The sequence below is a fragment of the Ochlerotatus camptorhynchus genome, unplaced genomic scaffold (genome assembly GCF_037179485.1).
Source record: "Ochlerotatus camptorhynchus isolate MF236.1 unplaced genomic scaffold, CSIRO-AGI_Acam_v1.1 ptg000268l, whole genome shotgun sequence".
NCBI lineage: Eukaryota > Metazoa > Arthropoda > Insecta > Diptera > Culicidae > Ochlerotatus > Ochlerotatus camptorhynchus.
Window position 1 is genome coordinate 2068252 of NW_027040758.1, and position 25132 is coordinate 2093383.

Consider the following 25132-nt stretch of genomic DNA (forward strand, 5'->3'; position numbering starts at 1 on the left):
TCGGATGTTTGGCACAAGATAAACGTACGAGTACTTCAAAACTCTCGCGTATCATTTGAATAGGGCCTAGCACAAACTACAAACTCTATCACGAAGAGGAGAATTTCCACTAAAACGCCGTCCAGAATGGAGAGTTGTAACATGTTATAGCGCTTTCTTGATGGTGTTTTCTGTGTTGAAATTACTTGAAAACCGTTATAACATGTTATAACTCTGTAGTCTGAACGTACTATAACCAATGGTGTTGTTGGTTTGCATAGGCAAGCTTCTATTTACGCATAAGGAGTTTTACAAATCTTGATGAACATTTCAAATGGTCCTATCTGCTTTGATCGATTCTCTTCATCGACTTTCTCTTTTGATAACCACGCCTACGCAAATACATTTGTTGCTATTTTCGCCACACAGTTTGATAGCAGAAGTTTCTATCTTGTGCTTCGAACGTTGAATACAGGAGGGAATGCTTTTGAAGTTGAGTTATTAATGGAAGAGAAAGTCGATGAAGAGAATCGATCAATGCAGATAGGACCTTTTGAAATGTTTATCTAGAAATGTTGTTTACAAAAGATGATAGGCCCTTTTTAAATGTCTAAATTTGTTATTAGTTGAATTGACTTAATAGTTAAAATATTAAAAATAATAACTGAAAATCTATGGGCATATTTTCTTCTTTCTCAAATATTGATATATTCGTTAGTGAGTCATGTAACACAATATCAAAAGCAACAGTTCATGCACCCAGAACTGATAATCAAGCCAGGCTATAGATAACATACACTAATAAAAATTCAATGATTATTTTTATGTGTCCCACACATGAATTTTTGCAATGTGATAAACAAATGATATATATGTGTCGGATACATAGTTCTTATGTATAAACATAAAATTCATGCGTAATCACACATTCTCTTAATTTGACTCATAAATTTCATGTGTACTTCTGAGTGGATTCTGTTGATGTGTGGACACATGATAATCATATGGAATTTTACATGGAAATTCGCCAATAAAAATGTGTCGAATTTTATGAGTGTAGAGAATCGATTATTTCCCTATTATAGTTCTTACCAATTCTTTAAGTTTTACCTTAATTTTTATAGTTGAATACTAAAACAAACCAATTAATTTGTTTTCCAGGAAAGAAAAAACCACCATCGGTCCCTCCGGAGGCTCGCCTTCGGTGTGGCCATATTATAATCGGATCCATAGGATTTTAGGGAGCTTCAAAATCCATAATGTTGAGGAAGTGATTGAGGACAGTATTTCAGATGATTACGGTATGTTTATTTTTTATTTGTAGTTTCAAATTCAAAAGCAATTACTAATTACAGATACCCGTGAAGAATGGATTCAGGAGGAATCATTTTCAACCCAAGCGGTGGACTATGATTCAGGTGATGCAAGTGGATCGTATGCTGAGAATTCCCCGTTGGCTTCGACAGGACCGGAACGTTCAGCTGCGAAAAGGAAAAAGACCGTTAGCATACAGCAAGAGATTCTACAAGAGATCAGAAAATCTAATTTGACCTTAGAAGATGAGCTGCGGAGATCCAAGGAAACCGATGAAAAACTTTTGAAACTTGAAGAAGATAGAAATGATCTTCTTCGAGAAATGACAAACAGTTCTAAAGAACTGAATGATGCTCTCATAAAATTTTTATCTAATTAAATTCATAAATTGGAGCAATAAATACTTAAATTCATCCACCTATAGTAGTATTTAACCGTTCCGACTTAATTAAATTTCAAGCAAATCCTGGGATGGGAGGGAGGGTACTCGGAACCCGACCGGAATAGACCGCTTCTAAAAAAAGTCGAAGGGTCTGTGCCTAGGGGCGCGAACGGAAGCTTGACGTAGGACCGCTAGTGATCAATTATCTATTATCTCAACTCTTTCCGTTTTTTAATTGTAGGCGTACCAAATTTGTAGTAATTTTTTCAAAGAGAAAGTTGATTAAGAGAATCAATCAAAATCACTTGCACCCCTGCTTCCAAGTTTGGTTACAAGATTACAACTCTGGAGAGCATTTTGTGTGGTCGTGTGGGCTTGTGGTTCTGAATATGGACAAACAAGCACAGATAAATTCTATTCCAACTCTTTACTGATGTTAGCTTGATGGCCCTGAAAAGGGCCGTTTTATTGAAGAGGACATCCATGGTCACTTACGCTTGGCGTGTTTAGTGTAGGTGACAGCATCACGGACCTCATTTTCCAGGAACACCTTCAGCACACCTCGTAGATCACACCGGAGATACGTTTGACACCACCACGGCGAGCTAGCCGACCGATGGCATTTATCTCGAAGAACTTTGCGATGACGCTTGGCGCCTCCTTTACCAGACCTTTTCCTCCTTTGCCACGACCAGTCAATTGTTGCTTGTTGGGTGTGAAGGAGTGGACTAGCCACAACCTTCCTACTGCTGCTATTGCTGTTCACCACGCCGTCCGAAGCGAAAATGAGCTAATGCCATACAGCAGCGCTCTTTTATATCTTTTCAGGTTAAAGCAGAATGATGTGCAACCAAGTGGTATAAAAGCTATAAAGACTCCTCCCATTATGAGTAGTTTGCTATCAAGTAGCGACACTGGCTCTTTTCCTTTTGCGTACACGGCGAATGAGAACGACCCAAATTTGAGTATAGTTCACTCATAATCGCCAAAAGTGCAGGAACTCAGCGATGAGTAAATTTGTCTCATGTTTTCCAAGGTTTTCCCAGGTTTTTCCAGGATTTTTCAGGGAAAAATTCCCGAATTTAAGAAAAGTAAAGTTTATTTCTTATTTTTGAGATAACTAAACTCAAATTTGAGTCGATCTCATTCGCCGTGATATCACCTTGAAAGATATCGGCGCTGGTGGTTAGCGTGATTACTTCTCACCCCAGCAGGCCTGGGTCCAATCTCAGTCGACCCCACCAGCATGTTCTAAGGCATAACATCTCTGATCACGCCTTCCTTCGGGAAGTAAAACCGTTGGTCCCCGGTTGAGTTGATGGGTCGATTGGTAGGGTCCAGGTGTGGGAGCTGCCTCCCTGGCATCGGTAGCATTGGAGCTCAGCACGGAAAACAAATCTCCTGTCACTTTTCAATAGGTCCTATCTACATTGATCGATTCTCTTCATCGACACTCTCTTTCGTAAATAACTCGGCTTCACAAATGCTTCCTACCGTCTTCGTCGAATTAGATGCTGAATTGTTGCTTCTTCCATTGAAAATATCCGGCCGTAGCGATTCAAAGTTGATCAAGGTTGATCAAAGTAATTTGTATCCCTGCTTGCAGTTTGATTACATGAGCATTTTGTGTGATCGTTGGTTCTGAATATGGACAAACAGGCAGATGAATTCTATTCCTACTACTTACTGTAATAAGCTTGGTGGCCCTGAAAAGAGCCGTTTTGTTGCCAAAGTTGGTGATGATTTAACCTCCGAAACCAAACAGAGTGCGTCTCTGTCACTTCAAAACGCAGATGACATCCATGGCCGCTTACGCTTGGCGTGTTTAGTGTAGGTGACAGCATCACAGATCTCATTTTTCAGGAACACCTTCAGCACACCTCGTAAATCAAACCGGAGATACGTCAGACACCGCCACGGCGAGCCAGACGACGACGGATGGTGGTTATCTCGAAGAATTTGCGTTTGGTTCTGAGTATGGCGATGAGTGTGCAAAATATTACGCAATTCCATCCTCCCTATTCGCACCAACCCGAGGATCGGAGGCGAATGCCACTTCGACTTGTTTCGTCTACTTACTACTCTCTCACGACTGTGCTTGGGAAGCAGCATATGCATGTAGGTAATTGGTGGATTTGTTAGTTGTTTCAACGCTTTTGGACAATGCTGGACCTTTACCAGTTTTTCAATAGTTTCTTGTTGAAAATCAACATTCAAAAGCATTGTTATCGATGCGTAGCCATATTTCTGATCGATTGGTGATAAAATTATTGAAATTGGACCAGGGGCAGCTGAGTTATTAACGTTCAAAATTTTTCTTAATTTGTTACATGTTCCATTTTCGGTTTTCACAAAGTGTACCCCCATATAGAAATCAAAGACGTAGTCCTACGTCAAAAATAATTATCGCTAGTGTTGCTTGGGTTGATATCACTCAAGCACACGCGCGCACACACACACACACACACACACACATAATGTCGAGTTGATTCGATAGGTATATGATACATGGTCCTCCGTGCGTAGGATCAAAAGTTGGTTTTTCAAACGATGTGTATATTAGGGTGAGTCAAGTTTGTATTGCGAATCAAAACCCTTTTATCCCCACTGATTTTCGATCTGTTTTGAGATTCCCAACAACTACATACTGTGCAAAATTTAAACGAATTTGGCTACGACCTGTATTTTTGGGAAAATTTCAAAGTTTGTACATCAAAATGTATGCAAAAGGGAACAAAACTGTTCAATTGTTGGTTAAAAATTCAAAAAATGATCAATTTTGACCAAACCTCAGACTGATTTGAAAAACCATAACTCTAAAATGGCCATATGGGGCAAGACGAGCATCAGCTCTAAACCACATCTTTTGACAATTATATTGGTAAAAATGTGTGTAAACTATAGACACTGTATATAGACCGGACAATGTAAAAACATGCAATCTGGTAGCCCTGATAAATGTCATCAATATGAAAAATAAATCTGGCATCACTTGAATTTGTTCAAACTTTCAGGGAGCAGCTCAATAAGCCAAGAAAAAGATTTTTGTTTTTGTTTTTCCTTTGCTTTTGTTTTGATTCCATTCGTGCATAGAAGCTGTTAAATAAAAGTGCTGTGTAAAAATAAATCTCACAAAAATCCACAAAACAAATCCGCTCACCGAAATTGCGGCAATAGCACGCGATGTGAAGTAGATTCCGTGGGTTTCTTCCGTTTTCCGAAAAAGGATACCATCAGACAGATTTGGCTAGCATTCTGTGGCCTTCCTTAACTTATTGATGAATCAAGAGCAGAGATTCAAATGCCAGTGGCCGGATGTTGTTTTAAAACATATAGCTGGGTAGAGTAAACGCAAACCGTAGTGGATGTTGAAATTGTAGTCCTGTTGAGAGAGAGGAACCTTTTCACTATCACAAATCCAGCCGCGTACAAATAATATGTTGGAAAAACTTACATTGAGAGAAACAAAATTTTACTAGGAGTTCGCCTCTTTGTTTATATTTTGCATTTTGTTAAAACAACACTAGATCACAATACTTGCTCCTTTAAAGCAAACCAAAGGATGACAGTCCGTTTGGTTACACTTTTTGACAGTTCGTTTGGCTGCATAAGACAAACGTTGTCCAGTCTATACACGGAGATGAAAAACTACCCAAAATTAAGTACTTTTCCCTCAATTCAGGGGTTCAGCCCAATAACCCAAATTTGAGTATATCGCATATAGTAGTTTCCATTTAACACCAGCAAAAAAAATTACCTACTCTTAAGTACATTCTACCTAAAATTAAGTTTAATTCACGTAAATTTGAGAATATGCAATTTACTCAAAAGTAACTTATTGGGCTGAACTATATCGTTGGGTTGAATCTCTCGTTCCTTTTTTGACAACAATAACGAGTGCAAGTGAGAAGCTGAAGTCAATATTAAGTAAAAAGAACTCAAATTTTGGGTAGTATTTTTTCTCCGTGTATACAGTGTCTATAGTGTAAACCACTTCTTTAGTATGTTCTCATGTTGCATACTGCAACAATTGAGTACTTTTTGCTCAGTTTTTGTTAATGTTTGTCAAGTATACTTGCAAATTTTAAAATAATGATTTTTGGCACACACCGGGACAGACAAGAAAGACAAGTACTCACTCAAATAATTAGCAATTGACTCTCGAATCAAATGTGCCATGGGATCAGTGTCCGACAGCGTAACAACTTCTTCCGGTTGTTGTTTCTGATGAATGGTTTTTTTTTTCCTGCAACTGTTGTAACGATTGCTGATTGACAACATCGCTATTCTCGTTCAAAAAATTGTGGAGAACACAGCAACATTTGATTATCAGTGGAACTTTATCAATATGGTTGTCAAGGCCTTTTCCGATGCGTCGAAATCTGGCTTTCAGGTGGCCAAATGCGTTTTCCACAACCCGACGAGCTTTTGATAACGCATAGTTGAAGCATTTTTGTTTTGGTGGCGCATCTGCACGAAACGAATATGGTTTCATCACCATGTTGGACAATCGAAACGCGGAGTCACCGATCAACAAAACGGGTACATCTACTCCACACAATTGCGTTGAATACTGATTCAAATTTGAAGAGAGTAACGCCTTCTTCAAATTGGACGTTTCAAATATTGTTGAATCGTTACACCTACCGGGGCTTCCAACACTGATATATTGAAATCGGTATCTGCAAAAAAATATATTTTACAAAATGTTTCAAGCTATTTTCTCACAGGATAATACCTGTAGTCAACGCAGGCAAACAACACTACAGAATACCATCCTTTGTAGTTATGGTGGTCTAAAGCATCTTCTGCGTTTGGACAAACTTCAATATGGCATCCATCTGAAAGCAAATACGTATACGACACTCCAATTATTCAATTACCGACTAATCAATCCAATATCAGCTAATATTGAACATCAGCAATCCAATAATGAAAATAAATCCCCAGAAGTATCACATAAATATCTGTAACAATAGTTTGATAATATAACCTTACCAATTGCTCCGTAGCATTGAGGAAATCCTAACTCGCCGAAACCATCCACACATTCTTGAATTCGATCTTTTTGAAGTGGAAATGAATCCATATAATCATGCCGCATACTGCTCCAAACTTCCTCACAAAACTCTAGTAAGATTTGGCATACCGTCGATTTTCCCACGCCGAAAAGATTTGCAATGGTTCGGTATTCGGCTGATGAACCAAGTGCATAAAGTGCAATAGCCACTCTCTTCTCAAGTGGTATACATTTCCGTAGAGTTGTATCCTGTCGTGACATCCCTTGAACTTTCGTACAAATGATGTAAAAACACGCCTTTGTCATCCGAAAGTTTTCCTTAAAGAACGGTTCACCATTTAGCTGCGCATCATTTTCAAAGAATTGGCACGTGCGATTCTGGAAACAATCTCTAATAGTTTCTTAAGATCAATTATCACAAAAATATCTTACCTTCGTCCAAACTGATCTGATTCCACTACTTCGTGCCAGCTGCTCCGATAATGCAAGTGTTTTGCTTTGCAGTTCCAGTACTCGACGAATATGCTGCTTCCGCATCCGCTTAAACAATGCCTCTCGCATAGAAACCATACGAAGCAATTCGCGAAGTGAATTAAGTCGTCGTATATGATGAACCAAAATGGTTTTCAGATTGCGCTTGCTACTCTCCATTTTTTTAAATCCGTTGATACTGTGCGAGGCACTGAAAGCATCAAAATAATTGAAATCTTTGATAAAGAACAGCACAAGATACGTCAAATTTTGTTTTGATTTCTGATTGTCAATAAACGTCAACCTGTATCATCTCAACGTAGTGTGAACACTTTCTGATATCGATATCATCTCGCTATATCACGTGATATAGAGCGTAATGAGAACGGGGTAAGTGTGATGATTTATTAGCTAGAGAATGATCTTTAGAAGAGGGTAGGTGGATAGTTCCGTTAGAGTACGGCAGCATGAAAATTGAATAGAAGTTGATAATGAGCGAAGGGCCATTAATGCGACAGTTTTTCAAGATAGACGCACATTTTTGCCTAACCCGTACGATGTACGCGGGGACTTGAAGTACACTCAAAAAATTTCACACGTTTGATCGAAGTGTTTAAACACTTGATTTTTTAAATGCAGAATCACATTTACTTTAAGTGTATTTCACCTTGGTTCGATGTGTTATACACGTTAATTTAGAGTGTTTCAAACTTTGAAATGTTGAAAATGTTTCACTTTCTATTCAAGTGTATTGCACATTGAATCACGCTAATGTTCAAAACAGATGGATTTAAAGTGTTTTGCATTTCAATACTATGTGAATTGCTTGCTCAGAAAGGTAAACATCGAAAACAAGAGTTGTGACTTTATCCTATTAACCCGCCTCATATATGAGAACAACCCTGGCACAGTGAGATAGAACGAAGACTCCGGCAGCAGCACACCGTAACAGTCCATGATCGAATCCCAAATCAGACCCATTAAAAAGATATGTGAAAGCTCTGGTCTCGGACAGTTTTGATTATATATTTGTCGTTTCAATTTTTAGAGTCGGTAAAGTAGAAGTCGATAAAGTAGAATATTGTAGAATATTGAACTATGGTGTGCAAAGCTATTGATATCACCATATGAGACACATAGAATCCAAGTGTGTCACAATTCAAATCCATAGTGTTCAGGTATGGTTCATAGCATAAAATTCACACATGAAATGGATGTGTTTCACAATAAGCGCAAAATTAAGTGTGAGACACATGATGATGGCGTGTGGAATTTTTTGAGTGTATGTCTCCTGTGGACTTGGATATGATATGGTATTACAGCCGACAACCCTTCTTCTTTTTTCTTCTTCTTCGCATTTCAAGCTTATTGCATATCGCATATTAGCTTATTGCGTGCTCTCAACTTAGTGTTCTAGATGCACTTCCACAGTTATTAATTGAGAGCTTTCGATGCCTGTACCATTTTTGAATTAGTATAATTGTGTGGCAAGTACAATCATACTCTATGCCCAGGGAAGTCGAGAAATTTTCCAACCCAAAAAATTTCTAGACCGGACCGGGAATTGAACCCAGCCACCTCCAGCATGGTCTTGCTTTGTAGCTGCGCCTTTACCGACTGAGCTAAGGGACCCCCAGCCGACAACCCATTACCGGCGGAATGAGTCGGAACGAGTGGTGACCTTCTCGTGAGAATACATCGAGCAAGGATCGATGCGAATATGACTAGTAGCATGGAGATCGGGAGGATTCCAACTATGCTACCCACAAAGCACGCATTTGGTCGTTTGATGTCTAGTGAACGGGAACCGGTGCATATTTCATAGTAGTTCACGAATACGGGAATGGATTTTTTCCAAGTAGCGCTAGTTCTGGCACGAGTTCTGGCAAACACACAAAATATACATAACCAGCTTTTTCTTCGTAACTGTCTTCATAGCCATGGTATGAACTTGTTGAGTGGCTTAACGGGAAGAACAAAGCATATTCTGAATAATCCGATGAAATAGCCCACATCTGCTCAGCAACCATTCGATCAACCTTCACGGATAGTTGATTATTCATAAAATGTATAAGTCAACTAATAAGCAGACGCCTTGCAAAAAGTTAATGAAGATCATGTGCCAAATGAAATGTATAAGCGGTCACACATACGCTTTATGCATTCTTATATGACCTATGTGGTTTGTCTTATGGAATGAATAAGGCTGATGTTTTGGCAAAAATGCATAAGTGAAACACATGAATAAAATAATTGATTTTCGTTTCGTGTTCATTATCGTGCCCCCTAGACTGGTCCTGCAAGAATTAACCGCCGGCTGTAGGCCGGATCTCTCTTATTTGGTAGTGCGTATATGGAATGACTACCAAATTAGAAATATTTTTCTTCAGTCATCGGTCAATCATTGACTGGATGATTATTATCCGCTCATTTCTTCATATAGTTATGTATAATCTAGCTTATTAGAGGATGAAATGGTCTGTTTTTATAATGTTGAGCTTGACGTTGAATCATTATCCCCAAATTGTGGGAGTCCCGATCAGATTTCTGTGGAATCCTACCGATTGCTGGAGGGTGAAAGAAAAGAAAAATGAAAAATGCAACAAAAACAAAAAAAAGAGCATCACACGAATGTAAACATTCTTGGCTCTAGGCAGTGCTGCCAAAAAAGATTGAAAAATTGTTCTCATGGTGATTGAAGAATGTTTTTGATGTGTTTAGCACAAGGTGGCAGAGTGACTTACCCCCTGACTCGTGTGCATTTACCTACCGACACAGGAGTGGAACTTCGGATCAGAAAGTGCCTTCTGCCTGCAGTTAAGATATGCAGCATGCTATGATTGCAAATAGAAAGAACGTGTGGAACGCTACCACAACACATCGCTTGTTGAGCAGAAAAACGAACCACTTTTTGATTCACCGATTTGTTTGCACTTCCCCTTCTGTTCTGTGCTACCGACCTCTTTGACACAATCATAAGCCTAGTAGGTATACAGATCGAAGCGAAACGAAAATGAAATCACGCGAAAAATCATGAAATTTCACTAGCGAAAAAGGTTGTGAAAAAATGTTTGTGGAACATTTTCCAGTTTCAATTTTTCGCAGTTTACAGTTTTCATGTGAAACGAAATCGATCAGTTTACACCTCCGGTGAAGTGAAAATCTGACAGATACGCTCTTTCAACTTTTCGCTAGCGCTGCATGCGCGAAAAAAATATAAACGTAAGCGAAAAATACGATCCACAAAATTAGATTTCGCTGGATCGTATCTTTTTACAGTTCAAAGCGAAGTGAAAAATTTGCCAAATTCGCTTCGCTTCGATCTCTGTACAGGCCTATATTCGGTATTATTTCTCTGTGGTATTATGCTTAAATGGATTGTTCCACTTTGGAAAATATATCGATTTTTATATATCATCTGATAGAGCTTCGTTTTCTGAGCACAACGATATTTTTATCGATCCCGTAGACATTCATCTCGGTTTTTAAATCAAGATTTAAATTTTTGTTCCTTGACACTATATCCAAAGATGAATACTAAGATGAAACTGTCGGAAGAAAAACTTTCTATTTTAGTGTCTTCTTTCACGGTCCCTTTCATCCAATGAGAACCCCCCGTATTCAAGGTAATTTTGTGGTTGTGCTGCCCCCTCGGAAGAGATGAAATTTTGCGCTCATTTTTATCAAAACAATCACACCAAAGTCAGAGATGTCCCATTTTTTAATTACTCGATTAACAACTAATCGATTATTTTTTGTTCGCTGTGCTGCCATTTTTATACCAATGAGAGTGCAGCACATGTTTGAAGCGATCGGTGATGATCCTGTGGAGATGTTAATGCTTATATCGGCATGATCTAACCGATTATAAATAGTTTACTTTTCGGTTCGTTAATCGATTATTCGAATGAAAATTGGCCATCACTAGATGAATGTGAAACGTCATTTCAAATATAAGGACCGTACATGAATAATGATACAATTTGAAAGGGACCGGAGCTAATCACAAATTACGTCCCCACGGTAACTGAAATAAACACGAGTGTTCACTAAAGCCCTACAGTAAAACGGTTGCTATATCTATTCGTTGACAGCTCGCTCCCATACAAAGTCCCACCAAGGGTGCTAAGATGGCGATGTTTGCTAATGTAATCGTATTTATTTAAAATAATTCCAGTGTACAAAAATTGATGAAATTTTGGATTTCGGTTCCATTTTTAATGCAGATAACGAATACCTATGTATTTACTTCAATACCCCTAAACAACACATTTGAAATTAAATTCAGGGAATAAAATGGAAATTTGATAATCGGCATTTGCTGGTCACCATGGCATTGTAGATAGTTTTGCATATCTGGAATATTTCTGTTTTACTGGAAAATGAAGGGATTTGTTCTTATACATTGAGTCGATACCCTGCAACAGCGGCAGAGAAAATCCGAGAAGCATTATTGCCTGAAGTCGTGCTTACTACAGACTCCACTAGACCTTGAGGCCTGGTAAACTCCACCCCAGTACTAAGTGTACCATGTACAAGACGCTGATAAGAAGGGTGGTTCTCTAAAGGCACGATACGTGGACAATGCTCGAGGAGGACCTGCAAGCACTGGGAGTTTTCGAACGACGTGTGCTTATGATCATCTTTGGTGGGGTATATGAAAACGGCGTATGAAGGAGAAGAATGAACTACTAGCTGGCTCTAGTAGTCACACGTGGTAAGAATGCCGGACAGCAATCCCTTTAAAATGGTGTTTACGTCGAATCCGGCCGACTAAAGACGCAGAGGAGCGCCCCGAGCTAGGTGATTAGACTTAGAAACTAGAGACAAGCCATGTATCGAATTTGTTGGCGCAACAAACTTCGAGGATTGTGAGGGGAATCGCCAAGCCGTGCGACAATATTGACTTCGTTGGAATTCTCTACTACTTATATGGAAATCTTCACCGTGGGAAAACCCCTTCCTGGACCGTGATATCTTCCAAAATATAATGTTCGCTGTTAGTAGTAATTGTCGTCACTACCCTTTCTTTTGTATTCAATAAATTCTAACCTCCTTTAACTTTGCTTCCTATCCAACTTTTTTCTGATTGATGTGATTGTGATCCTATCTTCCATATTCTCTCAAGGCACAAATACCGAATTTTGAGTTTCAGTGTTTGATGATGATTTTTTTTTTGGATTTTCGCTCGCCAGTATTGTGACTCAGCTGCCACTAGTAGATAATGAGATGCTTTTGTTATTTTTAGCTAATAATGATAGTGGTCAGTAGTTAATTGTGCCGATTGCGATTGCGGTTCCGATCCTCGTTCCAGTTCATGTGTATTTGTCAGTTCAATAGTTCTGGCTTTTAATCTCAGAGATACCAATTGGTTGGTGCCTATCATATCCTAATTTGGCTACGCACTTTTGCTTTGCTTCTTGCTTCTTTGTTTTACTAAACTACAAGTTATTAGTTATCAATTCATATTTGTCTACTATTGTTGTCTAAGCCAATATAAATTAGTAAACCTATTGATTTCAGTTGTTTTCTGTTCAGGGATGTGTGTAATACTTGGCCGTTTCCTTGCTTGCGAGAAATAGCCGTTCAAAGGTTTGCTTATGCTTTCACAAAAATTCAAATTCACCGTCGGTTACGTTATTCGACAAAAAAAAAAAATGATCCTGATATAGTGAAAAGCATATCAAATGAAAGAACTTCCTCCCGACTTACAGTATTAATCAAGCCATCATTCCGCCGGTTTTCCGGCGCTTCTTGGTCTTGTGCGCAGACAGCGATTCCTGGCCGCTGTCGGTGTTGCTGCTGTCGCTTTCGTCGCTGCTCGAGCTGGAAGACGATGAGCTGGAGTTGCTCGAGCTATCCGACGCCACGCCGGTGCTTTGTCCAACGTCGATTTTCCCTGCGACCTTCGCCAGATCCGGGTCCACTTCCTGTAGGAATATTTCGTCAATAATTTGCGTTGGAGCTAAATAGGAGCTAGGGCGCTTACCTGAAGCACCTTCAGCCATTTTTTGGAGAGTTTCGGCCGCCCGCGGACAGTCTTATGCCACACGACGGGAAAGTTGGTTTTGCTGCAAAAGTTCTGAGTCACTGCAACCGTATCGTCCATATTGAGAACCACGTGCCACCAGCCACCCGGGACGAACACAGTTTCGCCCGGTTTTTGCAGGATTTCCAACTGGAATGCGATCCATGGTTTGAATTTTCCAGATTCTAACAGTCAAACAACCAGTACTTACCGGTTTACAGTCGCTCGGCCAGTCCAGTTGCTTCGTCTTCGGGTAGATCAGGTTGAACCACGTGATTGCTTCGTCCCTCTGTTTGCCCCCGATGGCTCCGGTAACCTTGAGCAGTTCCTTTGGCGTGTGGGTAGGGAACAGACACCACCGTTTGTGACCGCTCACCAGAGCATTCCAAGCGCTGGTGCCCAGCGGATCGATATGAATTCCCGTCCCGGAGCGGCCCGGTCCCATCACGAACCACCGATACGGTGGTCGTCGCTCCTCGCCTGCATATTGGAACAGATCATCCCGGAAGTATAACGGGATATCGTAGTCCTCCAGGAGCTTTTTCCGACGATGATGCTGAAATTCAAACAACACTCTCAGAATCTGTGCTGGTCGCTTGAAACCTATTCCCCTACCTCCCCAAAGCTACTATCGAATATATACAACGGGCTATCGTCTGTCGTGCTCTGCATGTACTCGATGTAGTACTTCATCTTCATCTTGACGCTGTAGCCATCGTTGTCTTCGCCGCACTTGAACTTCTGATTACGATACTTCTTGACCAACCGCTCCAGGGTCCACTTGTACTCCGCCTTCCAGCCTTCCTGTATCCCCTCGATGACCACCGGCTTGTAGATGGCCTCGTACCTATCGATAAACTCCTGCGGCGAGACATCATTGACGTTAATCCGCTCGACGTTGTCCTCAAACTCCCGGAACTTGTCGAACTTCCTGTGGTACTCCAGCTGTACCCAAGCGGTCTTGTCGGCGAGTTCTGCAAGAGACATTCAACGAGTTACATTTACTCACTAATTTGCGAAGGCCACCCACCCCCACGATTAGAGGAGGTTATGACTAATGGCACCGATTGACCCGCATCATACCTGGTCGAGCCTTCCGTTTGACCTCCCGGACGCGTTTTCTCGTACGATGCGATAGTTTTACCTCGCCTTCCACCAGGGACATTCCGCCGAGCGTATCTCCGAATAAGACGCCTAAACTTTTAACAACTTAGGAAAAAACTGCACTATCTGGTTTGCTCGTTTCGTTGCGGGACAAACGAAGCAAATAAGGCCTATTTTTTTTCGCAAGAAATGGTGCGGGGCGATGCAAACTAAATGGAACAGAGTGTGGAGGATCCAGCGAGCGGGCGAGCGCAGTCAGTCCCAGTATATGTGCAATTTCGACTTTTGATAATGGCGGAATGACAGTTATGTGCGCTGACGGACTGATGATGATTGTTGCTTCGCCGCTGATGATTTTTTGCAGAATGACACAAGAATCATCGATTATTGGTGTTTTTTTGCACGCTATTTTAAAACTACCCAAATTTGGGTAGAGTCCACCCGGATCGATCTAAAGATCTAAACTGAACCTATTCAAAAATGGGTGAAGTACTATCAACAATCAATACGAAACTAACGATTTTAAATTGGCTCACCACTTTAGTAGCCTATTGGTCCCAAGCAAGCGATTAACATACCCTATTCTAGTCGAAATTCTAGTACTACGCAATGTTTGTTTTGATTCACTATGAAAGTTTGACAGATAAAATGAAGGGTTATTGGTTTTTCCTATGTTTCGAGGGGTGAATCGATTAGCTTGGGACCGAAGATAGTACCAGAGCTGAGCCAAAAAGTTGAGCACGTTATTTCGGGACCTTCTTGTCTTAGAGTTACCTCTATGGTACTATGTTGGGAGTGACAAATTGACAAATGGACAACATCGATATGAATCCGATGGATGTTGTTTATTTGTCATCTTGTAACTCCCTACCCAACATAGTTAAACCAATTTTTTTGGGTAGGTTCAGTTTTGACTAAAGCCCTACAGTAAAAGTATGAAAGTTGTTCCAATCGAACCGTCAAAATGCACCGCTTTGCTCGATTGGAACAGCATTTTTCAGTTTTGTGGTGACAGTCGTCCATACTTTTACTGTAGGGCTTTAGTTTTGACCGGTCTGTGACGTACACAGCGAATGGGAACGACCCAAATTTGAGTTTAGATTACTCATTAATCACAAAGTCGACAGTGAGCATTAGACTGATGCAAAATTTGACTTTTTCACTCCACAGTGCTTAAATGGTTTCAAATCGGGTCGTGATTAGCCTCCAAAAGTTACAACTCATTTGGTTAGAAACAGACTTCGCACAAACCATTTGAAGTTTACATGTAAATTACTATGGGAAATCTCAACTTTTTGTTCCTTGCCTTCTAGTCTTTTTCCATACTGAGCTGCGAAACAGTTCGAGAGCTATTCCTTTAGAAAATTTTCTCAGCTACAACTTTGCTGAAGATCGTTTCTACACACAAAAAACGAAAATTGTATCGGTAAAAATATTAACCTTTCAATTTAAAAGTACCCCAAAATTTGTTAATTGAACTATGAAAATATTTGAAACAACAAGGTTATTTTCAATCCAAAAGTAGATGTTTTGATTTTAACTTGTAGTTTTAAAAGTGCAGATTTTCAAATCAAAAATTGTTTTACTGTCAAAACAACTTCTTCGGGGGTAGGTTTCTACCCATTTCTGGTTAGTTTTTGAATAACGTGAGTAAATAAAAATAAAAACGCGCAAAATGAGAATTGAAAATTTTGCTTTATTAATTTCTATTCGACCAGTTTTCAAAACAAACCCCTGCTGCATTCACCGGATCATCCGTGAGCTAGACTGGCTGAAAATATAAATAAAATACGGCGATACCACAGGATCAATATGGTAAGTTTATCTACGATAATGCCTTGTTCAGACTAGAGAGTTTTTTACGATAATAGAATCGCTTTCTTTTCGGAAATTTCAGCATCAGTCAAAAGTAAGATCATCGTTCCGGATTGGGTCACACCGGACTCTGAGCCAGATGGCTGAAACGATAGCACCACAGTTTAAGGTTGAAGCAGGGGAGTGGATTGCATGGACGGCTCAACAGATGCTGACGAGGATGGCGGACAATTCCACAATTCAATATTTTTAATTTTTTTTGTTAGTTTTACATTTAAAATATATATATACGTAAAAATCAAAACAATGAACTTTATGTTTAAAAAGAAATAAAATTTTATTTGATTAACTACGCTCTCATTTTGAAATAAGATAAAATTTATTTTGACCTAACCTACTCTTAATTTGACAGTTCTACAATTTCATTTCAAAAGTAGAAACTTTTAATTTGACATTTATAAAATTTAATCATAAAAGTTGTGACTTTTAAAATCAAAGGAGTCAGCATTTTTATTTTAACTGTTCATGTCTTTTGCAATTGAAAGTTTCTGACTTTCTACCAAAAAGAACCAATGCAAACTTTTAATTCTACCAACGGTTTTTTTAATTCTATTAACGTTTATTTTTTGTGTGTATGTTAAACGAGACAGGAAATAGTTATTAATTATTTAAGAGATTGGTAAACTTATGACATGATCAAGCAGCTGCTTTGTAGGCAACACTGTATTTTTCAGTGTGACATAGTAGCCATGATTTTTGTGTCCTATTCAACGCCCCAGAAACACCAATGTTGCCTGCTGAGCAGTTGATTGAGCATGATCATAAGACATCAGTGCATTGAACCATTAATAACTTTCGATCCTTGCATTTAATCAAAAAGTGGTCTTTAGCAAAGTTGTAGCTGGGAAAATTTCCTACAAGTAAAATTGAAGGCTTTTGAAGCAGACCGATATGGTGAATTATTAGATTGACATGAACAAAAATCTTGGTTTTACCATAGTAATTCCCATACAAACTTCAAATGGTTTGTGCCATTTCAGTTTCTCACCAAATGGGTTCAAATTTTGAGAGGTTAGTCAGGATCCGATTTGGAATCGTTTAAGTATTGTGGAGCGAAAATTTCAAATTTTGCATCACTCTAGTGAGCATGCATAAGGGCGTATACGCGATGATCGATTCTCTTCATCGATTTTCTCTTTGCATTGCTACAGCTAAGCGGAACAATTTTCAAGAATTTGTTCAATGCAGAGTTTTAACAGGTTGTATCGGCTATCAAAAGCAACAGCAAACGCACCGAGAAACGTTAATTCTAGTGAGTTATTAACAAAAGAGAAAATCGACGAAGAGAATAGATCATCGCGTTTACGCCCTTATGCATGCTCACTGTCGAAGTGCAGAAACTCATGTTGCCTCATGTTTTCCAGGTTTGTCCAGAAAAATATCCCGAATATGAGAAAAGTTAAGATTGGATTCACTCAGTCTATTGGTGCTACTCCTAGACTGAGTAAAATTTTCGTAAATTTTCTTAAACTCTTTCTAAACTAAACTCAAATGACTTGTCACTCCTAAAGAGCCTGAATTTATAAAGAGGTGACATCTTATCCATTTGACAGGTCTTCTGCTCGATTGGAATGACTTTTCCTATGACTTTGACAGACAATCGATTGTTCCAATTTTTTCGTCTCTTTATAAATCCAGGCTCTTTAGTCACTCCCAACATAGTTTACCCATTTTTGGGTAGGTTCAGTTTCAAGCGATCTGGGTGGACTCTACCCAAATTTGGGTAGTTTTTAAATAGTGTGTAACATTTTTGCGAATTTGAGTTCAACGGTGAGCATGCATAAGGGCCTAACTGCGATGATCGATTCTCTTCACCGATTTTCTCTTTATGTTGCTACAGTTAAGGGAAGCAATTCGACAGTGAGCATGCATAAGGGCGAATACGCGATGATCGATTCTCTTCATCGATTTTCTCTTTGCATTGCTACAGCTAAGAGAAACAATCTTCTAGAATTTGTTCAATGCAGAGTACTAACAGGTTGTATTGGCTATCAAAAGCAACAGCAAACGCACCGAGAAACCACAGACAAACAGACGTAACTCTTTGAAAAAGTTTTTCTTGAAAACATAGTATCTCAAAACATAGGACCTCAGTAGCGACATCTTTCAGGCTTCTCGCGGAAAACAGGCTTGTTCGCTAACTCGCAAACAATATTGCATAAAAGTTCTATAGAATGTATAGAAACGTCAAAGTGATCCGATGCCAGTGCTGCGGCGAGTAGTTCGCGGAACTTATAATATTCAAATCAACCGTTAAATTCGTGAACGAAGATAAACAATGAAGAGTTACGTCTGTTTGTCTGTGGAGAAACGTTAAATCTAGCGAGTTATTAACAAAAGAGGAAATTGACGAAGAGAATCGATCATCGCGTATCCAGCTTTCCATGCTCGGTAATGGTGGCCTGTTTGTATGAATAAATGTATCCTTCACTGTGCTTTTTGACACTAACTGGAGGGCGTATGTTGTTCCATTTTCTTCTGTTCCTGGGAGAGGGAAGGGGAAGGGGTTAAAATTCGAACATCCAGATAGTGTCAACAAGCACAGTGAAGGATACATTTATTCATACAAACAGGCCGCCATTACCGAGCATGGAAAGCTGGATAGGCACTTGTGCATTGCTCACTGTCGAATTTTCTGAAAATAATTGTCTAACACAGTACTGTTACAGGTTGTATAGGCTATTATTAGCAACAACAAACGCACTGAGAAATGTTAATTCAAGCGAGTTATTAACAAAAGAGGAAAACTACGAAGAGAATCGATAATTGCAAATAGCACCGGTTGGAAACTAACGGATTTAAATTGGCTTCCTACTTGACTAGCCTATTGGTCCCAATTAAATCTATAAGGGTACTCCATTCTAGTCGAAATTCTAGTACTACACAATGTTTGTTTTGATTTGCTATGAAAGTTTGACAGATAAAATGAGGGGTTCGTGGATTTTCTTATGTTTTGAGGGGTGAATCGATTAGCTTGGGACCGAAGATAGTACCAGAGCTGAGCCAAAAAGTTGAGCACGTATCTGCGGGACCTTCTGGTCTTAGAATTACCTTTTTGCAAATATGCCCTTATGAACGCTCACTGTTGTGTACGCCGAATATGTGTACATCAAGCTGAACATTAAATTAGGTTCTAAGTAACATTGACAAATTCTCTTCGTAGACTTTCTCTTTGTATTCCTACGGTCATGTAAAGACGTTCCCAGGTATTTTCAACACACAGATCGATAAAAGAAGCTTTTATCTAGCATCCAATACGACCAACACAACAAGAAACGGTTATGTGCTCAAGTTATTAACGAAAGAGAAAGTCGACGAAGAGAATCGATCAATGTTACTTAGGACCTAATGCAATGTTTAGGCCGTTCGCAATGCTGTTGTATTTTATAAGGACTGTTTCAATTTGAAACTAGAACAGAAACGCACCTCTCGCAATGCTGAGTTGCAGTTTCATTATTCGAGCACTATTTTGCACCAGATTTGCAACTGCTCGACTATTCTGTTTTATTTCTGAGCGAGTTTGAAACACGAATGGAACTCTGTTTCAAATTTCTTTGGATGTGTTTAAGATGTTTCGAAGAGCTCCACAAATAAAAAACGGAGAACTTCATAGAGAACAGTAAAGTTTATGGAACTTTATGATTACAAACATGTTTTAGAACTGTGCGTTGCGCTGATCGTGTTGCAGTTTTATTTTTGACAGTTTCAAATTATAGAATTGACGAGTAGTTTAAAACAATTTTGAAACTCAGCATTGCGAACGGCCTTAGCTTGACGTGTATCGAACAAAATAGGTTGATTTACTAGCTAAATCTGGTACCTAAGTCATGCACTTGTACGCAAACTTGCACGCCACAAATGCAAGCCGAGCAATGAATTAGGTCCTGAGTAACATTGTCACATTCTCTTCGTCGATTTTATCTGTGCATCCCTACGACCATGTAAAACATTTTCAGCTGTTTTCAACATACTGTTCGACGAAACAAACTTTTATCTAGCTTCTTATATGACAAACATGTTAAGGAACGGTTTTGTAGCGAAGTTATTAACGAAAGAGAAAATCGATGGAGAGAATCGGTTAATGCTACTTACGACCGAATCCATTGTTTGGCTTGAATTTTGGTTGTCAAAGTTAAAAACCGTTCCAGAATCATAATAAACATGAGCAGCCCCAGAAACGCAGTACAAGATGTCCGTCTATGGTCGCTAGATTAGCGCTGGTAAAAATTCATATTAATTCACCTGAATTATTTAAAATTCAACGTTCCGGAGATGAGTCTTAAAATCGACATCAGCCTGTGCCGGGTTTGCTGCAAGTCGGAAGCAACCCATTCGATCTACAAGTACGCCAAAAAGTTCCTCTACTGCACTTCGATTAAGGTAAACATATTTTGGAATTGTAGTTTGTTTACATACGCGCGGTAGTAGCTTGGCTTCTGTTTCAGCTTGCGCGCCCTTCGGTGTGTGGCCGGCTAGCCTGAAGTGGCCTAGATTACCATGTGCTCGGGTGGCGCGCAGTTTGAAATTCACCGATCGCTTTTTTTTTTTTCTACAGGTGACGGAAAATGATGGACTTCCGGACAAGATATGCGATCAGTGTCTGGATCGAATGGGAATCGCTGTCGAATTCAAAAAGAAGAGTGAATTCTCTGACCGGCAGCTGAAAAGCTTCATCGCCAATGTAAACAACCAGTTCATGGCCCTGGAGGGGTCAGGAAATGACGAAGATTCCGACGATGAGGAGAGAGCCGAAAGACAGGAAAAGGAAACACCAAATGAGGATGAGACATTTACTCCTAAGAATAGCGTTTTGGGACATGGCAACGATACGATTGAGCAGAGGCAGGCACAGGAGGAATCTGCTCAAATAGAACGGGAGCCCGAAGAGGCGGAGCTTTCGACGGCTTCCGAGCCAGGGTCGGAGCCGGAACCGGAATCGGAACCGGAACAAGAGCAAGAGAAATTTCGGGCAGTGGCGGTAATACAGGAAAAGCCGGTCGTTAAGGCGGAAAAGAATGTGTTTGAGATGGTTGAAGTGGAGGACTACGAGGAAAACCTTCTCCAGCAGGAAGGAATGGAAGTTGAAGAGCACGAATCGGACCAGCAGAATCAATTGATGGATGAGTCGGAAGTCGGGGAAGAACAGGAGCAAGTAATCTACATAGGCTTCACAACTGAATACCATGAGGAAGAGGAGGACGCACAAATTCCGGAAGATGACGAAATCTCTGTGAAGCGGGATGACTTCTCGGATGTAAGCGAAGTGGATCATTCCTATCGGCAGCCAAAGTATGCTACCTTGACTAGATTGGACTCGTCCATGTCTACGACTAAGTCCTCTCCATCAGAAAGACCACGTAGCAAATTTGAATGCGTCGAATGCGTGAAATCGTTTTCCACCAAGACGAATCTGAACCGCCATCTACAGACTCATAATGGCAACAAGCCATTCGCGTGCCCTTTGTGTCAAAAGGTTTGATCGAACCTCTGTTTTATTGATCACGTCTGTTAACGAATGTTTTTTTTCCAGGGTTTTACCCAGAGCGGATCGCTCAAGCAGCACTTGCTTATCCACCAAAACCTTCGGCCGTACGTGTGTACAATATGTGGTCAGGGATTCACTCAGCAAAAAACTCTTACGTTCCACATGCGGCGGCACACCAACGAGAAGCCGTTCGTTTGTCCGCACTGTTCTTACGCGTTCCGCCAGAAGGATGGCCTGAAGCGGCATGTGCTGGTAAAACACACGGAGAAGGATGCCAAAAGCTTCCGCTGCGACGAGTGCGAGCACATTTTTCAATCAAGATACGCTTTGTCCATGCATCGTAAGCGACAGGAGAGTGGCGTACACGGAAGCTGCCGCAGGAAGACCCCTGACGAAAGCGAGGTGATCTTGAGCGTGGAGCTGAAATCGGAGGTAGAGGAGCGTGTCGAGGCTGGTTGTGAATAATCAGAGCAGGGAAAAATGGTAGGCCGCTGGAGTGGTTTGCAAATATAGCTTAATTTTAAGATAATTGTCATATTGAAATAAAGCTGAATGCATGTTTCAAATATTTAGAAAAGGAAACTAATGCCGATTGCAGTGGAACGTCAACATGCATGAACTGAGAAAGCAACTGTTGGGGCCAGCGTTGCCCCATTGTTGATCGGTATTTACTATTTTAATTAATTTTATATTTTTGCCTTTCTGGAAGGCAAACGTTTGGACTAAGGCTCTGAACCATTTGGCGAATTATTTTAACTTTTGGTTAAAATTTGACAGATGGAAAGTTATCGATTAACCCTGCTATCCAAGCGTGGTTACTTCTGACAGACAAGAAGTTAAATTTTGACAACTGTGGCTCGAAAACCGGTCGATCGACAGCACGGGGATTTTCGAACATAGAAAATAACTTTCGAAATGTCACTTTTAACCACGAGTTAAATTTGACTCGGCAAATGGTTCACAGCCTAAGAAGTTATTTTTCTTTTCTTCTCTTCGGGACCTAACACCAGTGCGACCAGTAATTTGATCTATTGTAGTATATCCCATGCCCTTATTTTAGTGCATGTCGTATTAGTCCATCACTATTGAGAAATGATGAAGTAGGGGAAATGTTAACATCGGCAATATCTTAACCTATTATCGTCAGGGGGGTAAACAACGTCCTTAGGAGCTCAATTTTTGTATGCGGATACATTGTGTTTGAGAGCATCTATTGGCCAAATTTGAGTGCTCTAAGATTTTGTTTACCCCCTGACGATAATAGGTTAAGATATTGCCGAAGCCAACATTTCCCCTATTCGATTTTTTTACAGTTGTCATTCTTGCATTTATCGCAAGGATCCGACTCCAATTGGGTTGTTTAATGCATCAACAATTTCAGCTTTTAACACGTTTAACTATGTGGAAGACTCTTAGAAACACGTTAATACTTTATTTTTTACATTTAAATAAGCTACAGCTAAGAAATCGCAAAAACCTTTTTTTAAAACGTTCATTAAATGACATTAGCTTTTATATCATGACGCTTGCGACTTACGGTGTAAAACAGGGCACAATACACGTTAGATAGCAGATCAAAATTTCAGTAGGGACACCACTTTACCACATACGAGACGTCAAATGTAAATTTTTTTCGCCAAGCTCGTAACAACAACATCAGCTGTCTTCATCTTCATTCTTTTTTGATATAAAAGTTTCAAGAGTTTTAATCAGTGTTTAATCCTAAAAATGGAGCCAGGATTTTCCAAAGCGGATGCAAACACGCTCCCGAAGGTGGATTTCTTCATGGTGCAATATTTTCTGACCACTAATGAAAAATTCCGTGACGCTAATAAACGAGGAAAAATCGAAAGGTAAGCCGAGTTTCATATCATCTCGTTCAGCAAATTTATTGGTTTGTTTTCAGGTCATCCAACCCCGATTATTTGAAGTCTTCTATTGGACGGGTTCAGTTAAAAATTGACGGGAATCTATGCACGGTAAAAGCGAAAATTGTGCCGGAGCACAAGATTACTGCTAGGCAGTATTCCGTGGTTGCGATAATAAATACAGCCGATGAAAAAGTTGTTGATATCTTTTGTGAAAGTGACGCACAGGGGTGTAAGGCAGCCGCAGGGGGTTGTAAACATGCCGTAGCGTTTTTATTCTATCTGTATGAAAAATACAGCCAGCCTTCTCCTACTGATTCAATATGTCTCTGGAAAGTGCCGAATCTGTCGAAAGTAGAAGAAAACATAGACAAGTTTGATCTTGCCAAGCATCGTGATTCCGGAGTTTCCAATTCGAATGAAGTAATTAATGGAAGTGGAAGGTTTCTTCAAACATTGCTTAGCAAATGTCCGTCAAGTGCTACTATTAGTGCATTGAAGTATCATCAAGCGTTTCCGAAGGTAGAAGGATATGCTTTGCATTGTCTTTTGATAGACTTCAAAGAAAGTTCCGAAGCAAAACAGAGCTCGAAACGTTTTATTCAGTTCTGCAAACGTACGATGATGGATAGTGTATGTAAAAAAATTGAAACTATCACTACAGGGCAAGATTGTTCCCAGTGGAAGCTGCTAAAATATGGGCGAATAACAGCTTCAAAAATTTTTGAGCTGTCGAGGTGTAAAACTGGCGATGGTTCTCTCGTAAGGTCCGTGCTAGGACAAACAAGTTTTACTAGTGAGGCGATGAAACGAGGGTTACGATTAGAGGACAAAGCAGTAAAAGCAATTAGGATGCGATATCAAAACGTTCGCAGATGCGGACTATTTCTGAGTCCTGATTATCCCGTATTTGGTGCATCCCCAGATGCGATCAACAGTTCAACAGTTTTTGAAATCAAGTGTCCATCGAAAAGCGATAATGTTAAATGTGAACGGAAATTTACAAGAGAAAGTAAAATCTCAAATCCATCTTCAGATGATTATGTCAAACCGCAAAAAAGGTGTTTTAGTATTAGTTCTACCGGAATTTGAAAAAAGTCGAAACCCTCTCAAATTTGTAGAGTTCTATGAAATAAATCTAGATGTCGATTATATACAACAGAAAATGACAGACAGCTACAAGTTTTGGAAGACTAATATTTTTAACAAACTGTTTACATCTTTTTGAAAACCTAAGTGATTCAGTTTTAATTTGTTGTCAGTTAGATTAAAGCATTCTAACATGTATCCCAAATAAATTATCTAACCCTTAACCGACCGGACTTTGGCTTACTCTAATGGCTACTGGGGGAAGGGAAGGAGGGGTTGGTATTGATATGAGTGATTTGGTCAGCTTCAGACTGAATGAGATAAAAAAGCTGAAGATAATCGTTTGTTCCATTTGTTTTAACCACTCAGTGTTCAGCCTGGGACATTTATTTGACCCCCATGTTTAACCTAAATATTTAGGTTCTTCCAGAAAGCTTCTCTCTTTGTCTTTTTGTCTGTTCCTACCTAGCTATCTTCCTTCCTCCTTCTGGGCCATGGTTTGGAAGTAGTTGTGTTG

General features: G+C 39.8%; 2 protein-coding genes and 1 pseudogene across 2 annotated transcripts; 2 read left to right on the plus strand and 1 right to left on the minus strand.

The window, feature by feature from the left end:
• Nucleotides 1–12164: 12164 nt before the first annotated feature.
• On the minus strand, nucleotides 12165–14578 carry PSR (Bifunctional arginine demethylase and lysyl-hydroxylase PSR). The gene is made up of 5 exons (XM_065227355.1): nucleotides 14278–14578; nucleotides 13810–14168; nucleotides 13406–13750; nucleotides 13156–13344; nucleotides 12165–13096 (listed from the first exon to the last, which is right to left on the minus strand). Exons 1-5 carry the CDS (start codon nucleotides 14357–14359, stop codon nucleotides 12887–12889), a joined length of 1185 nt encoding a protein of 394 aa, XP_065083427.1. The 5' UTR covers nucleotides 14360–14578; the 3' UTR covers nucleotides 12165–12886.
• A 5773-nt stretch (nucleotides 14579–20351) lies between these two features.
• LOC135705582 (zinc finger protein 543-like) lies at nucleotides 20352–22157 on the plus strand. The gene is made up of 3 exons (XM_065227356.1): nucleotides 20352–20553; nucleotides 20729–21646; nucleotides 21704–22157. Exons 1-3 carry the CDS (start codon nucleotides 20446–20448, stop codon nucleotides 22121–22123), a joined length of 1446 nt encoding a protein of 481 aa, XP_065083428.1. The 5' UTR covers nucleotides 20352–20445; the 3' UTR covers nucleotides 22124–22157.
• Nucleotides 22158–23348: 1191 nt separating this feature from the next.
• LOC135705583 (uncharacterized) lies at nucleotides 23349–24808 on the plus strand (annotated as a pseudogene).
• The last annotated feature ends 324 nt before the right edge of the window (nucleotides 24809–25132 follow it).

What these genes read in the sequence shown, in the direction of transcription:
- PSR (XM_065227355.1), bottom strand. Translation starts at nt 14,359, where the DNA reads ATGTCCCTGGTGGAAGGCGAGGTAAAACTATCGCATCGTACGAGAAAA. An exon ending in TCGATAGTAGCTTTGGGGAG is followed by an intron (nt 13,751 to 13,809) that starts GTAGGGGAATAG and finishes TTTGAATTTCAG; the next exon opens with CATCATCGTCGGAAAAAGCT. An exon ending in GGCCGAGCGACTGTAAACCG is followed by an intron (nt 13,345 to 13,405) that starts GTAAGTACTGGT and finishes ATCGCATTCCAG; the next exon opens with TTGGAAATCCTGCAAAAACC.
- LOC135705582 (XM_065227356.1), top strand. Translation starts at nt 20,446, where the DNA reads ATGAGTCTTAAAATCGACATCAGCCTGTGCCGGGTTTGCTGCAAGTCG. An exon ending in TCTACTGCACTTCGATTAAG is followed by an intron (nt 20,554 to 20,728) that starts GTAAACATATTT and finishes TTTTTTCTACAG; the next exon opens with GTGACGGAAAATGATGGACT. An exon ending in CGTGCCCTTTGTGTCAAAAG is followed by an intron (nt 21,647 to 21,703) that starts GTTTGATCGAAC and finishes TTTTTTTTCCAG; the next exon opens with GGTTTTACCCAGAGCGGATC.